This window comes from Canis lupus, chromosome 16 (genome assembly GCF_011100685.1).
Source record: "Canis lupus familiaris isolate Mischka breed German Shepherd chromosome 16, alternate assembly UU_Cfam_GSD_1.0, whole genome shotgun sequence".
NCBI classification, from domain to species: domain Eukaryota; kingdom Metazoa; phylum Chordata; class Mammalia; order Carnivora; family Canidae; genus Canis; species Canis lupus.
The window spans coordinates 14,964,403-14,978,140 of record NC_049237.1 but is presented as its reverse complement, the minus strand read 5'-3'; the positions used below and the strand labels follow the sequence as shown (position 1 = coordinate 14,978,140).

Sequence of the window (13,738 nt, the reverse complement as noted above, 5' to 3'; positions counted from 1 at the left end):
AAGCTGTGACAAATTGGTGTACCCTTCTGAGGTTCCATGGTGCGATGCACTAGCCCTGGCAGTGGGAAGCTCAGGTGGCAGGGGGATGATTAGAGAAGGAACCAAAGGACTTGGATCCTGCTTTCAACTCTGTTCTCAGCCCAGCAGGTGAGTCATCCAGCCTCTCTGGCTCTCAGCCTGCTCATTCCTCCCATAGCATGGACACAGCGGTCACTGTCCCAGCTCATGCATGGGGATGAATGACAACAAGGTGAAACTGCTGAGGGCTTCACACGTGAAAGGTCGCCACAGCACTGACCTCAGCACCTGTGGTGCTTGAAGACCAGGAAGGGGTCGTTCAGATGAATCGTCCACAACAGGCAAATACACAGTAGAGAGAGTCCATCAATGGGGACCAGGGGGTGGGGCGTGGGAGTGCCTGCTCATGGGCCCAGGGTTTCCTGTGATGAAGATGTTCTGGAACTAGATTATAGGGGTGGTTGCACACCTTTGTGAACCACTGAATTATACACTTTAAAAGGGTGACTTTATTTATGGCACATGAATTACATCCCAATGAAGAGAAAACACTGGAAAGGAGGGGGCCGCCTCTGGACAACCTTCTAAGGAAGAGCAGAGTTTGTACAGTATGGCAGAGAACATGGCTCAGGCTCAGCTGTTCACAGGGCAGCATGACTCAGGAGAGCTGAGGCCCTGGGGAAAGGTGTCCAGGGCCCTGCCGGGACTAGAGCCTGGCACTTTCCATCCCAACGAGAGCTGACCAGGTGCAGTGCTGTCAGGAACTAGGTCTCCTCGGGAACTGAATGTCCCCTTCTTGAGAAAGGCCAGAGGGTGAGTCTGTCTGTGACGTGGCCCCAGCAGAACCAAGTATCCAGGCAGGCCCCACTGCCCATCCACCCTCCTGGGGCCGGGCCCAGGCCATTCCCAGGTCTTCAGCCCCCACTGCAGGCTGAGCTCAGGCCCGAGAGGCTACAAGCCTGCTCCTCCCCTCCTCTGTCCAGCTCACCTGGGCCTCCAGAGCTGTTGCCTGGTTCTGACCCAATAGATACACAAGCCCAGGGCGCTCCTGGGCAGAACCAGCCTCACAAACAACCCGACAGACCCCTCTCGAGCTCATGCAGGGATGGCAAGGCTCCTCTCCTGCCCTGCCCCCAGCCCCGGGGCTCTTTTCAACTGCCATCACCTGTGTCTGGGTCCATTAGGATTTCTCTCTCTTCTGGGTCACGCTGCTCCCACACGCAAGGCTCTTCCCTGGGCTCAACCTGGGAAGGAGCATCTGGCTTGGGCCCTGCACCCTCAGGGTCTGCAACGAGTTGGAAGGGAAGGAAGGACACAGTGAGGTTGAGCAATGGATCCCGATCAAGGGCAGCGGCAGAAGTCTCCCCCACCCCACCGGCCTTCCCCAGCAGAGCCCCTCTAGTTGTGAACCATGATATATGTCAGCTGATCTCTTCGGAGGAACCCTAAAAACAACAGATACCCAACTTCTGGTGTGGAAACAGCTGGACCCTGAAAGCCAACGACAGACTGTGGCTCATTCAAGGCTAGCGGGATGTCGCACATAGTCCCGTGCCAATGACGCAGAGTGGCCGTGCTCCAGAACATAAGCAGCACAGCCCTCAGTGCTATAATGACAGGCCCGTTACTGGGTTTTTATCTATCACCTTGTTAGAATCATTCTATCTTTAGAGCATTGGAAGCAGACAGTTTCTTGTGTTTCCATTAGGGATAAATATGACACTCTGCCCGGGTGGTGGGCACGCGGGTTGATAAGCATTTCACTGCCCTCTGCAAAAACTGCCCATCCCAGAGGAGGAAAGGCACTCTTACCCAGGGACATCAGGGTTTTATAGTTCTCCTTCACAAGGTTGTTGTAAAGCTCCTTCTGCCATTCATCCAAGTTCTTCCACTCATCCTCAGAGAAGTAAACGGCAATGTCGACAAACGTCACGGGAACCTGGACCAACAGAAGTCATTGTCAGGCACCTGCTTGCTTCTCCCCACAGCCTCCCCTCCACAGGCCTCGGGCCCTTCCTGCCCCAGAGCTTGGCTTTGGCTCCCAGGGCTCCTCATCCCCCCCAGTCCCAGCCCAGTGTATTGTAGTGCAGTCAGCCCACTCTATTCTTATCTTTTCGTGCTTCCAAAACGAGGATAGTCGAGACTGCTTTCTTTTCCTTCCTTCCTTCCTTTTCTTTCTTTCTCTCTCTCCCTCCCTCCCTTCCTTCCTCTTTCTTTTTCCTTTCCTCTCCTCTCCTCTCCTTTCCTTCCCTCCCTCCCTCCCTCCCTCCCTCCCTTCCTTCCTTCCTTCCTTCCTCTTTCTTTCTCTTTATTTCTAGCATTTAACCATATCCTCTGTATTGTTACTTTTAGGGAAACCAGGTACCTGAAGGTAAAGCCCAAGTCAATGTGCTGCTTTTGGCACTCGGGGTAACAGAGGTATGGAAGGTTCTCTCAGCATGGGTATCAGTGAGCCAAGTACAGTAAAACCCGGTTATAAAACCTGTATTTGGGCAGCCTGGGTGGCTCAGCGGTTTAGCACCGCCTTCAGCCCAGGGCGTGATCCTGGAGACCCGGGATCGAGTCCCACGTTGGGCTACCAGCACAGAGCCTGCTTCTCCCTCTGCCTGCCTCTCTCTCTCTCTGTCTCAAGAATAAATAAATAAAATCTTTAAAAAATATATTAAAAAAAAAAAACCTGTATTTCCAGTCAGGTTACCCCAGTAAGGCATACAGTTACATCTTTATCATTAGAACATGTAAATCTAAGGGCATGTGCTAACGCTCCAGGATAGCAATCTGTATGGTTCCCCGCTATATCCAAGCATCTAGAGGCACAGAGCTTGGAGCCAGTAAATATTTGTTGATTGTACGGAATGGCTGTTGCCAATACTAGGAAGTTTCACCGCAGCCTGAGTCATCCGTCGCCAGATGCCAGTCCCTTATTATTCTAGGCAGTCTCGTCTGTCCTATGAAATTGTTGCTTCGGTTTGACAAGGGTCCTTGCCTGTACTCATCTCAGATGCTCACCAGCATGGCCTCGCCTTGGATCGAATCGTTCAAACTGGTTTCCCTTCATGGCTTTAATACCTGAACTACCCTTCTCAGACATACAGCGCCCCCACCCCATCCCCCACTCTCGCACCCTTGGGACCAGCCCTCTGCTCGCATTCTCAAATCCAACCCCTCTATTCTCCTCGGCCCTAATTCCAGTCTTTGAACCTGTACACTAGGCCAAAGCTGGCCTATGTGGCCCCTTTGCACACGTTCCTTCGGGCACTGGGCCCATTGGTGCAGAGCTTGGTGAGTGGGCAGCGCCTTTGCATAAATTAGAAATGTCTGTTCTCACATCAGGTGCTCATATCCCCGAGGGCATCCTGTGCAGGTGTGCTGTGCACACCTGTCTGCCACCCACTGACAGCTTACCTACCACCCACTATTTTTTTTTTTTTTTTTTCCTACCACCCACTATTAAAGACAGAACTGAACTTTCAATTTCCTGGGCCTTACAAGAGCCTTGGGCAAACCCCCAACCTGCGAAAACTGATACAGACCACTTTCTTCTTTTCACGTCCTGCCCCTAGACAAAAGTACAAGATTCTACAGGTGATATCCACCATACATTCCCACTGCTAGTCCCAAGGCTGGGACTAGTCTCAAGGCTGCTTTGGAAGCCTCTGGTGGATCTTGTTGAGCTTTCCTGTGCTCCCTGGGGGCTTCTTTCAAACTCTTCTCTCTCCCCAGCCCTCCCCGTCCTCTCCATCTGGCCTGGATCCTGATCACAGGTAGAGTTGGCAAGCTCCCTTGCCCTTCTCACCAAGCCAACCCCCTGCTAATGTGCCCTTCATTTCTCCTCCATCTCCTGTCCATGAAACTCAACCTGAACAAACTTTTCTCTCTGGCATCTCAGGCTCTCCCTCTCCAATGGCTTTCCCCTGAGGGTCATCCGACCTAAGATGAACTGCCACTCAACTCTGCTGTATCAAGTGACTCTACTCTCCCTCTTCACTTGAAACACCCCAAGAGACATGATTTATGTTTTCTTCTTCACAATCCATGCATCCCTCAACCTCTTAAAATCTGTCTATGACCCCCAGCTGCCTCTCCCTCTCAAACCACATCCTGGAAGGCCGTCAGTGGCCTCTTGTTAACCCTTACTCTTTCATTCCTCTTTGCAAAGTCAGATCACCTTTCTGGAATCATCTTCTGCTTGGTTTCCACGACTCTGCTTCCTCCTGTCACCCAGCTCACTGCTTTCTCTTCTTCCCCCAATCCCAAGGCTCTGCTCTTCCCCTTCTCTGTTCCTTCATTTTTTCCTTGGCAAGTTCATTCTTTGTACCACTTCAGTGGTTACCTCTTTGTAGACGATACTCTTCAGTTTTCCTTGCTTCCTTCAGAGTTCAGATTTCAACAGCCCTTTGAGTGGCTCCATTTAATCACCTTTTAAGTACCTCAAACTAGATAAAATCAAAACCAAGTTCATCGCCTTTTCCAACATGCCAACTCCTCTGCATCACCCTACCACTTCTACGCACAATTCTGGAATCATACTCTCACAGTTGGAAATAGACATCACTACATAAAAACTTCCCTGTGCCAGGATACAGCAGAAGTCTGAGACAGGCCAGAGACCGCAGGGAGCCTACAGCCTAGCTGGACAGAAAAGACTGCCTGTGAATTATCTGTCAGCCAATTAACAGACACAATGGAATCCAAGAGGCACGAAGGATCTGAGAGACAACAGCCTTCCTTGATTGCGACAAAGAGGATGCATTTAGAATGGCCAATAGTACACAAGGAGTTATAACTATCACAAGCAACGTTTATTAACTTTTTCATGGTGCTTCATGGCTTGGTTTTAAAATATGTCCACAGGAAAAAAAAAATGTCCACAGGGCACCTCAGTGGCTCAGTCATTTGGGTGTCTGCCTTCAGCTCAGGTCATGATCAAGCCCTGCATAGGGATCCCTACTCAGTGGAGATTCTGCTTCTGCTCCTCCCCACTGCTTGTGCTCTCTCTCTCTCTCTTTCTCTTTTGCTCTCTCTCAAAGAAATAAAAATCTTTTTATTTTTTAATTTAAAAAAATTATTTTTTAAAGATTTTTAAAAAAATTTATTTATTCATGAGTGAATAAAGAGAGAGTCAGGTAGGCTCCATGCAGGGAGCCCAATGTGGGACTCGATCCCAGGACTCCAGGATCACGCCCCAGGCGAAGGCAGGAGCTAAACTGCTGAGCCACCCAGGCTGCGCCCTAAAAATCTTTTTAAAAATAAAATAAAATAAAATATGTCCACAAATTCTCTGACAACCCCTTCAAAACGTAGATCCTAATTCTTCTCCCCTTGAGTGTGGGCAGGATTTAGTGACTGGCTTCTTCTTCTTCTTTTTTTTTTTTTTTTTTTAAAGATTTTATTTATTCATGAGAAACACAGAGAAAGAGAGAGGCAGAGACACAGGCAGAGGGAGCAGGCTCCATGCAGGGAGCCCGATGTGGGACTGGATCCCAGGTCTCCAGGATCATGCCCTGGGCTGAAGGTGGCGCTAAACCGCTGAGCCCAGGCTGCCCTAGTGACTGGCTTCTAACAAATAAATTACAGCTCCAACCTGATCTCTCTTGCATCACGCATTCCGCAAGATGGCCAGCCACCATTTTGTGAGGACACTCAAGCGGCCATGCTGGGAGGTGGGGACTTGAGGCTTTGCCAACAGCCAACTTGAGGCTTTGCCAACAGCTGAGTGAGTGGGCCATCCTGGAGGCCAATCTTCAAGCCTCAGCCAAGCCTTCAGATGGCCATAAACTCAGCCAGTAGCTTGCTTATAACTTCGTAAGACTGAGCCAGAACCACTCAGCCAAGCTGCTCCTGAATTCCTAACTCACAGAAACTGGAAGGTGGTAAATAATAACTTTTTTTAGGCTGCTAAGTTTGGGGTAATTTGTTATACAGCAATAGATAACTAAAACAACGGGCTAAAAATAAATAAATAAAACAACGGGCTACTTAGTGCTGTTCATCAACAAAATCAGTGAATCCTCACAACCCATGTCCTAAATGTGTTACCATCTTCATCTTACAGAGGAGAACACAGAAACACAGAAGGGCCAGCTGGGTACTTACTCACGAAATTACTTACTTATACTTCACTTCTTTCAAGAGGGACTAAGGAGGTTCAGAGACGACCAAAAACATACTTGACCAGTTGTGGGAAGACAGTTCATGGCAAAGCCAAGATTCAAACCCTAGTCCTCGGGGCACCTGGGAGGCTCAGCAGTTGAGCATCTGCCTTTGGCTCAGGTTGTGATCTCGGGATCCTGAGATCAAGTATCACACTGGGCTCCCTGTAGGGAGCCTGCTTCTCTCTCTGCCTATGTCTCTGCCTCTCTCTGTCTCTCATGAATAAATAAAGTCTTTATTTATTTATTTATTTATTTAAAATATTTTATTTATTTATTCATGAGAGACACATACACAGAGAGAGGCAGAGACACAGGCAGAGGGAGAAGCAGGCTCCATGCAGGGAGCCCGACGTGGGACTCGATCCCGGGTCTCCAGGATCACACCCTGGGCTGTAGGCGGCACTAAACCGCTGCACCACCAGGGCCGCCCCAAATAAAGTCTGTAAAACAAGCCAACCAACCCTAGTCCCCTGATTCCAGGTCCATAACTATTCTATCATTCCGTGAGGACTCATGTCAACTCAGAATTCCTAATGCCTGATCCTGTGCAGGGGACACAAAGAAGTGCCATGTGAGGACACAACACTGAATTAAAACATGCAGTACAGGGATCCCTGGGTGGCGCAGCGGTTTGGCGCCTGCCTTTGGCCCAGGGCGTGATCCTGGAGACCCGGGATCAAATCCCACGTCAGGCTCCCGGTGCATGGAGCCTGCTTCTCCCTCTGCCTATGTCTCTGCCTCTCTCTCTGTCTCTCTGTGACTATCATAAATAAATAAAAATTAAAAAATATAATAATAAAAAATAAAACATGCAGCACAGATAGGAGGAGAGGGCAGCGTGTAAGGAGATGCTGATTGGGCCAGAGAACCAATATGCCAAACCATACCAAACAGGAATCTCTGTGGCTGCAGTGGGAGGGGAGGTTCTAGGGAGGAACCAGACCGCTATTACAAGTCAATTCTATGAGGCCTCAATAAATCACCACCAAACAACTCTGCTGGCCAAGTCACTGGCAGATAAAGAGACCTAGAAGATCTGGTCCCTCATGTGGAAGCGTGAGCTCTCCAGCTGGACAGTCACTCGGCAAATACTTTTTGGATACTAGCTAAAAGTCAGTATTGAGGGACACCTGGGTGGCTCAGCGGTTGGGTGTCTGCCTTCGGCTCAGGTTGTGATCCCAGGTCCCAGGATTGAGTCCCCCCACATCAGGCTCTCTACAGGGAGCCTGTGTCTCTGCCTCTCTCTGTCTCTCATGAGTAATAAATAATAAAATCTAAAAAAAAAAAAAAAAAGTCAGTATTGACTAATCAAGTCAAGTATTTCTGCTTGGCTCACCAATGAGCCAAGCAGAAATTACCTTCTGGTCAGGGAAAACCAACCAAGAAGACAAAACAAGAAGCAAATATTTAAGGTGCCCGATGGCACAGTGCCTTAGAGAAAATGAGAGCAGGGACGGGAAAAGAGTGTGCTGGGATTGGGGGATGTGGTTCTTTTGTGGTGAGAGGCCATGGAAGGGCAGACCCCTGATGGAAGCGATGGGGAGGGAGCCGGGCAGGTACCCAGGGAGAGAGCTTAACAGTGAAGGGAAGTCCCTGAGGTGAGACTGTAGCTGCAAAGGAGTGTATGAAAGGGGCAGAGGGGAGATGAGGTTAGAAAGAGTGGGCTGCAGATGAGGTCCCTGACGGAATAGGGGCATTTATGCTGCATGGGGTGGGAAGCCCTTTGGGGATTTTAAGCAGAGGTTAACTGATTTATATTTTTAAAAGATTGCTCTGGCTGCTCTGTTGAGAATACACTGTATAGGGTGAGGGACAAGGACAGAAACAAGGAGACCAGGTGAGAGGCCATGGCAATAGAGGTGAGGTGATGGTGGCTCTCATCAGATGATGGTGGGAGCGGTAGAGGTGGAACGGAGTGGTCAGACTATGGACAGGATCTTGAAGAAAACTCGGTGTTTCCTAATATATTGGAAGGAGGGTTGAGAAAGAGAAGAAGCAAACATGACCCCAAAAGTTTCAGCTGGAGCAACTGGAAGGGTAGAGCTGTCTTCACAGAGACGAGGATGGAGAAGAACAGGTTTCAGGCAGAAGATGGGACAATTTGGTAGTGTTAAACCTAAGATATTTACTGAATCCTGCTGCAGTAGCAGGTGAGCATGTGAATCTGGCATTCAAGAAGGGAATCTGGGCAAGAGAGAGAGAGTGGGCGGGGGATACTGCTTTGGGAGCTGACAGCACATGGGCTGCATTTAAACTTGGTGCCTGAATGAAATCAGGAAGGAGCAAGTGTAGAGGATGGACCGAAGGTCAACACCCAGCGCTGGACCACTCCAAACCTAAGAGGTGAAACCAGTGAAGAAGATGGAGATGGAGCTACTCTCAGAGAGGTAACCTGGATCACACAGAAAGGTATTTCAAAGAGGGCGTGGCCACCTGCCTACAATGCCACCTGCAGGGCAGAGAGGATGAAGGCAGAACTAGGTGTGGACACCATGAGGACTTTGGTGAGACTGAAAGGATGGAAAGGTGGGAACAAAAGCTTGATTGGCAGAAGTATCCAGGACAATGATCCAATCACCAATTTACTGAAATACTGAGAATAGGGGCACAAGTTCAATGAGACGATGGACACAGGGGCAGAATCCCGACAGCCAGAACGCCACGAGGACGTATGGCCTAGCTTCTTCTATAGACAGATTTCAAGGGATCCCTGGGTGGCGCAGCGGTTTGGCGCCTGCCTTTGGCCCAGGGCGCGATCCTGGAGACCCGGGATCGAATCCCACGTCAGGCTCCCGGTGCATGGAGCCTGCTTCTCCCTCTGCCTGTGTCTCTGCCTCTCTCTCTCTCTCTCTGTGTGACTATCATAAATAAATAAAATTAAAAAAAAAAAAAAAAAAAAGACAGATTTCAAGGAGAAAGTGAAAGAAATGGAGGAGGAAACCAAGAAATTCCACAAGACCTAAAACATATATCACCTTCTTAAAGTTCTGATTCAAACAAACTAACAGAAAACAAACTAAAACGTGTTTGGAAGAAAAGAACATTTGAACACTGACTGGCTACTTGAGTAGGCTACGGCTTTTTTGTGGTGATAGTGACACCAAAGTTTCACTTCAGAAAAAGGGTCTTTACCTTTTAGATCTATGTGCTGAAATATTACCAAAAAGAAATAAAGAAAAAAAGACTGATGTCTGAGGTTGACTTCAAAATAAAATGGGAGAGGGATGCCTGAGTGGCTCAGTGGCTGAGCGTCTGCCTTCGGCTCAGGGTGTGATCCCAGGGTACTGGGATCAAGTCCCGCATCGGGCTCCCTGCATGGAGCCTGCTTCTTTTCCCTCTGCCTATGTCTCTGCCCCTCTCTCTGTGAATAAATAATTAAAATCTTTAAAATAAAGTAAGTAAGTAAGTAAAATGGGATGTGGGTGGGGCCTTAGGGGAAACAAGACTAGTTGAGAGCCGACAGCTGTTGCAGCTAGATGATGGGCACATGATGGTCCATCACACTGTTCTACCTACTTGTGTGTTTGGGTTTTCTACAATAAAAAGGTTAAAAAGGAGAGGGAGGGAAGGAACTGGAGACAGCAACTATGATGTGTTTAAGGAAATCTGCTCTAAAAAGGAGCAGAGAGATGAGGCACTTGCTGGAAGAGGCAGAGCCTAGGGAGGTTTTCATCACAGAGATGGGTGATGTTCTAGAACACCTAGACCGATCGGTAGGGGGGAGAGTTGATGACATAGAGGAGAAAGAGAAGGCCAGGGTGAGCTGGGGGGTCAGTGAAGGGTGAACTGGCTAGGGCGCAGGAATCAGGAAGGCAGCGTTGGGTGGATGTAGCAGCTGCACGTGTGCTTCTCACAGTGATGTCCATGTTCTCAGTGGATCACAAGGTTGTGTCATCAATGGACACTGTAGTGTTGATGATCCGGGGCTGGGGACTGGGGAATGGGGGCAGGTGCAGTAGAGGGAATGGAAGGGTGAAATGGAGCATGAATTCTGAGGTACAAGAAAGGCCTGCAGAGGCAATGGTCACAAATTTCTAGCAATTCCAGTTAGCATGGTTTGCCTCGACTGCATTCAGATGAGAGAGAGAAAGAGACGCTGAAATCCTGCAAGATGGAGAGAGAGTTTTCTGGCCAAATGAAATCAAGAGTTTTGTTCACATGTGCTGGTCCTCAATTCTACCCCTGCCCCTTGGGACCGCCACGTACCTTGGGGACTTCTCCTTTGCTGCCCGGTGGCAGCCGCAGCACCCAGAAGTTCCTATTCCTCAGCAGGTTCTCCATGTTCTCCAGCCGCCTCTGCAGCAGCCCGTACTCCTGCAGCAGGGTCCCCAGCACAGCCCACTTGCTCTCCATGTGGTTCCCGAATTCCACGGCAGTCTTCTCGCAGTCCGCCAGCTTCTTCTCGGCTGTCCCCGTCCGCCCCTCCAGATTTAGCAGCTGGCTGGCCTGGGCATCCACCTTCCTCTCCACGGCCTGAATGGCAGCCACCACAGTCCAGAGTGAGATCTCTGCCGTAGGCAGCTGGGGCTCTCTCATCATGCGGTCAGGGAAGACAGGTGCCCTATCCGGAAAGGGCGGGAACTGAAAAGGCATCGGTCGCCGGGCATCCATGTCCCACTCTTGAGCCTGTGTGCAGAGGGAGAAAGTGACAGCCTGGGATTGAGACCCTGTGTGAGAGGGGAGGGGGTTCTGAGGTCAAGGAACAACTAATGGGATGCCACAGATTCTTGCTCTCCTGCCATGCTACCACGGCACCGGGCTCTGGCGTTCATTTCTGTTCCCAATAAGAGCCTAAGGAGCCACTGGCCAACCTTCCCATTTCCCGCCTGCAGGCGTCAAAATGGTCACTCATTTGCCCACCTGACCTTTCGCAGGTCTACAATGTCACATACCACTTTCACAGAACAGCCACTTTCTTCAGGGGCTAGACTCGATGATCAAGTATCTCTAGAGTTGCCTAGTGCCTTCTGTTCCAACGTAAGAATTCTCTTGTAAGTCATCTGACCCTAATCTTCCCTGCAATCTCTAAGCAGGTTAGGGCAAGAATGATTATCTCTGCTTTAAAGATGATGGAATTGAGGCACAGAGACGTGGCTAGTCATTCTACAGCTCCTGGTTTCACTGGCAACTGGAGCAGCCCTAAGTGCTGCCAGTAACAAAAAAACAGTGCAGGTAAATGCTGCTGCCACCATACCTGGCAGAGCCGTGACCAAGGGAGACCCCAGAGAGCCCGAGTGAGCAGATGAGCAGCCTTTCTTCCATATACAAGTCCTTATTCCTATGTTCTAAAATGAAAACAGGTTGGCAGGGACAGGCCTGCCAACTGCCCTCTCTAACTCAGGGCAGCTGTGACAGCCACAGAGAAACACCCCACAGCTCCCAGGAAATCACTCTGCTCCACAACATGGGGGTCAAAGGAAGCAGGGCCCTGGGTCCCAGACCTGTTAAGTGAAGAGGTGATGTTTCTTCCATCGAAGCCATCCATCTGAGCTCATAGAGGCTTCACTCCTCCCCACCCACAGAAGTTTACAGAGCTGACACTGGAAGTTAAGAGCACCACTGGGCCCAATAGACTTTTGTAAGGTTTGGAGATGTAAGGCTGAAAAATGATCTCACACAACATAGCACAGCAACTCCTGGCTAACTTCTCAGAGCCAGGGTGAGCAGCAGCCCGAGAGCAGGGTGGGGGCGCGGGGGGTGGGCTGCTTCTGCGGGGTCAGCCTCCGGCCTCACTCTCCCGGGAGCGCTACTCAGGTCTTATCCGCACAACCTCGGCCCGCTTCACAGTACACAACCCCAAAGCACCGGCTCTCAAACTCGTGCACACTGGGATTCTCAGGGAGCTTCAAGAACTGACTGGGGTCTACTCTCGACCCAGAGACGGGATTGCACGGGTTGGGGACGAAGTGGAGCATCAGGAGTCTTAAACGCTGCTCGGGTGACTCCAAAGTGCAGCCAAGTTTGCCACCGGCTGAAAAGAAGACAAAGTCACCTCTCAATGGCCCTTTCCTCCGTCACAGCCGGTGCACGGGAAAAGTGAATTACTCCTTATACTCCGCGAGAGACGGCAACACGACACTGAAAAAAATCTTTTTGTCAAAGTGGCTACGGCGTCAAGCTGACGGGGTGCCCCGCTGCGTCCCCGGGGCGCGCACACCGCGGGCCGGGGCACGAGTGCCGCGGACGGGAGCCCGGGCCGGGGTAGGCGCGGCGGTCGCCGCCCCGCTGGGTCCCTGCCCCCTTCCCGCGGGGCCTGCTCTGGGCGCCCGCACCGGGCCCGGCCCGCACGCGGCCTCGGGGCCTGCTGCTCGGCGGCGCGCGCGGGCCGGGCCTGCTCGGAGGACGCCGGGGGGCGCGGGACTCGCGGCCGGGCCTGCTCCGGGCCGCTGCGCCCCGCCGGCCGCGCGAGTCCGTCCGCGCCCCGGCCCACCCGCCCCCCGGGCCTGAGCTCTTGCGCCCGCACGCCGAGGGCCCTCCGGCGGCGAGGGCGCCCCCGCCCCGCTCCCCTCGGCGCCCAGCGCCCGGCGCCCGCGCCCGCACCCCGGGTCCCGCAGCCCCGCGCCCCGCCCCCACGGCCAGGCGGCGCGGCCATGGCGCTGGGCGGGGGCTGCACCCACCTGCATGGGCGGCATTCCCTCGGCCATTTCCCCGCGCAGCGCCGGCTCCTGGTGGCAGACCTCCTCCGGGGGCAGAGCCTGGGCCCAGCTCCAGCTCCCGCTGTCCAGCCCCAGGCCCTGGATGCCCAGCTGCTGAGGCTGCGGCCGTGTTGACACAAACTGCATCCTGGGAGTCCTGTTCCCCGCTCGGGCCGGCCAGGGAGAAGAAGAACGTTTTCCAGGCGCCTTCCCCCTCGCCGGGGCCGGACAGCTCCATCTACAGCCCGTAGGAGCAAACAGTCCCCTTCGGCGGCGCCCCCGCCCCTGCGCAGCCAGCTCGCCAGCCAATGGCCTCCGAGCTCCTGCCCGCCCGCCGGGACCGGCGGGGGCCACTTCGGGGCCCGGGCCACGCCCCCCCCCCCCCAAGTGTTCCTGGGAGGAGACGCTCGGCGGACCCTCGGTGTGGGATGGCCTGCCCTGAAGTCCCGAACAAAGCCAGCTTCTGGTTTCTGTTAATCCTGCAAATATGTATTGGGCATCCCAAGGGAAAATGGGGCCTGACCTTTTTGGAAATTTTGCGAGATTAATAATTGTGTCCGCAGACTCTATCTTCTGGCCTTTGCCCTTCCCTCATGGAAGGCTTTACCTCCCACTCTCCCTCCCCAGTCCAAATTTACCAGGACCAATTCCAGGCCTTTGCGTTGGTCTGGATGATGCAGAAGTGATCTGGGCTAATGTGTCAGAAGAGGGCCAAGCTCTTCCTCCCAGGTCAGGAGCACCGCACTTTAACAACAGCCTCTTCCAAAACCTTTAAACATAATGTCAACATTGGGGATCCCTGGGTGGCGCAGTGGTTTGGTGCCTGCCTTTGGCCCAGGGCGCGATCCTGGAGACCCGGGATCGAATCCCACGTCGGGCTCCCGGTGCATGGAGCCTGCTTCTCCCTCTGCCTGTGTCTCTGCCTCTCTC

The 13,738-nt window shown here is 52.1% G+C and overlaps 1 protein-coding gene across 2 annotated transcripts in view; it reads right to left on the bottom strand.

Moving 5' to 3' along the window:
* ZNF282 (zinc finger protein 282) overlaps positions 1 to 13,117 on the bottom strand; it is a 28,683-nt gene extending 15,566 nt beyond the window's left edge. Inside the window, exons 1-5 of one of the 2 annotated variants that reach the window (XM_038559618.1) lie at positions 12,791 to 12,927; positions 12,166 to 12,251; positions 10,380 to 10,799; positions 1,831 to 1,957; positions 1,184 to 1,303 (exon numbers count right to left, since the gene is read on the bottom strand). In XM_038559618.1, coding sequence (XP_038415546.1) covers positions 1,184 to 1,303; positions 1,831 to 1,957; positions 10,380 to 10,784 — 652 coding nt within the window. In that variant the 5' untranslated portion in view covers positions 10,785 to 10,799; positions 12,166 to 12,251; positions 12,791 to 12,927. Of the gene's footprint in view, positions 1 to 1,183; positions 1,304 to 1,830; positions 1,958 to 10,379; positions 10,800 to 12,165; positions 12,252 to 12,790 lie in introns of both variants that reach the window. The other variant, XM_038559617.1, reaches the window with a different exon arrangement.
* Between the last annotated feature and the right edge of the window lie 621 nt (positions 13,118 to 13,738).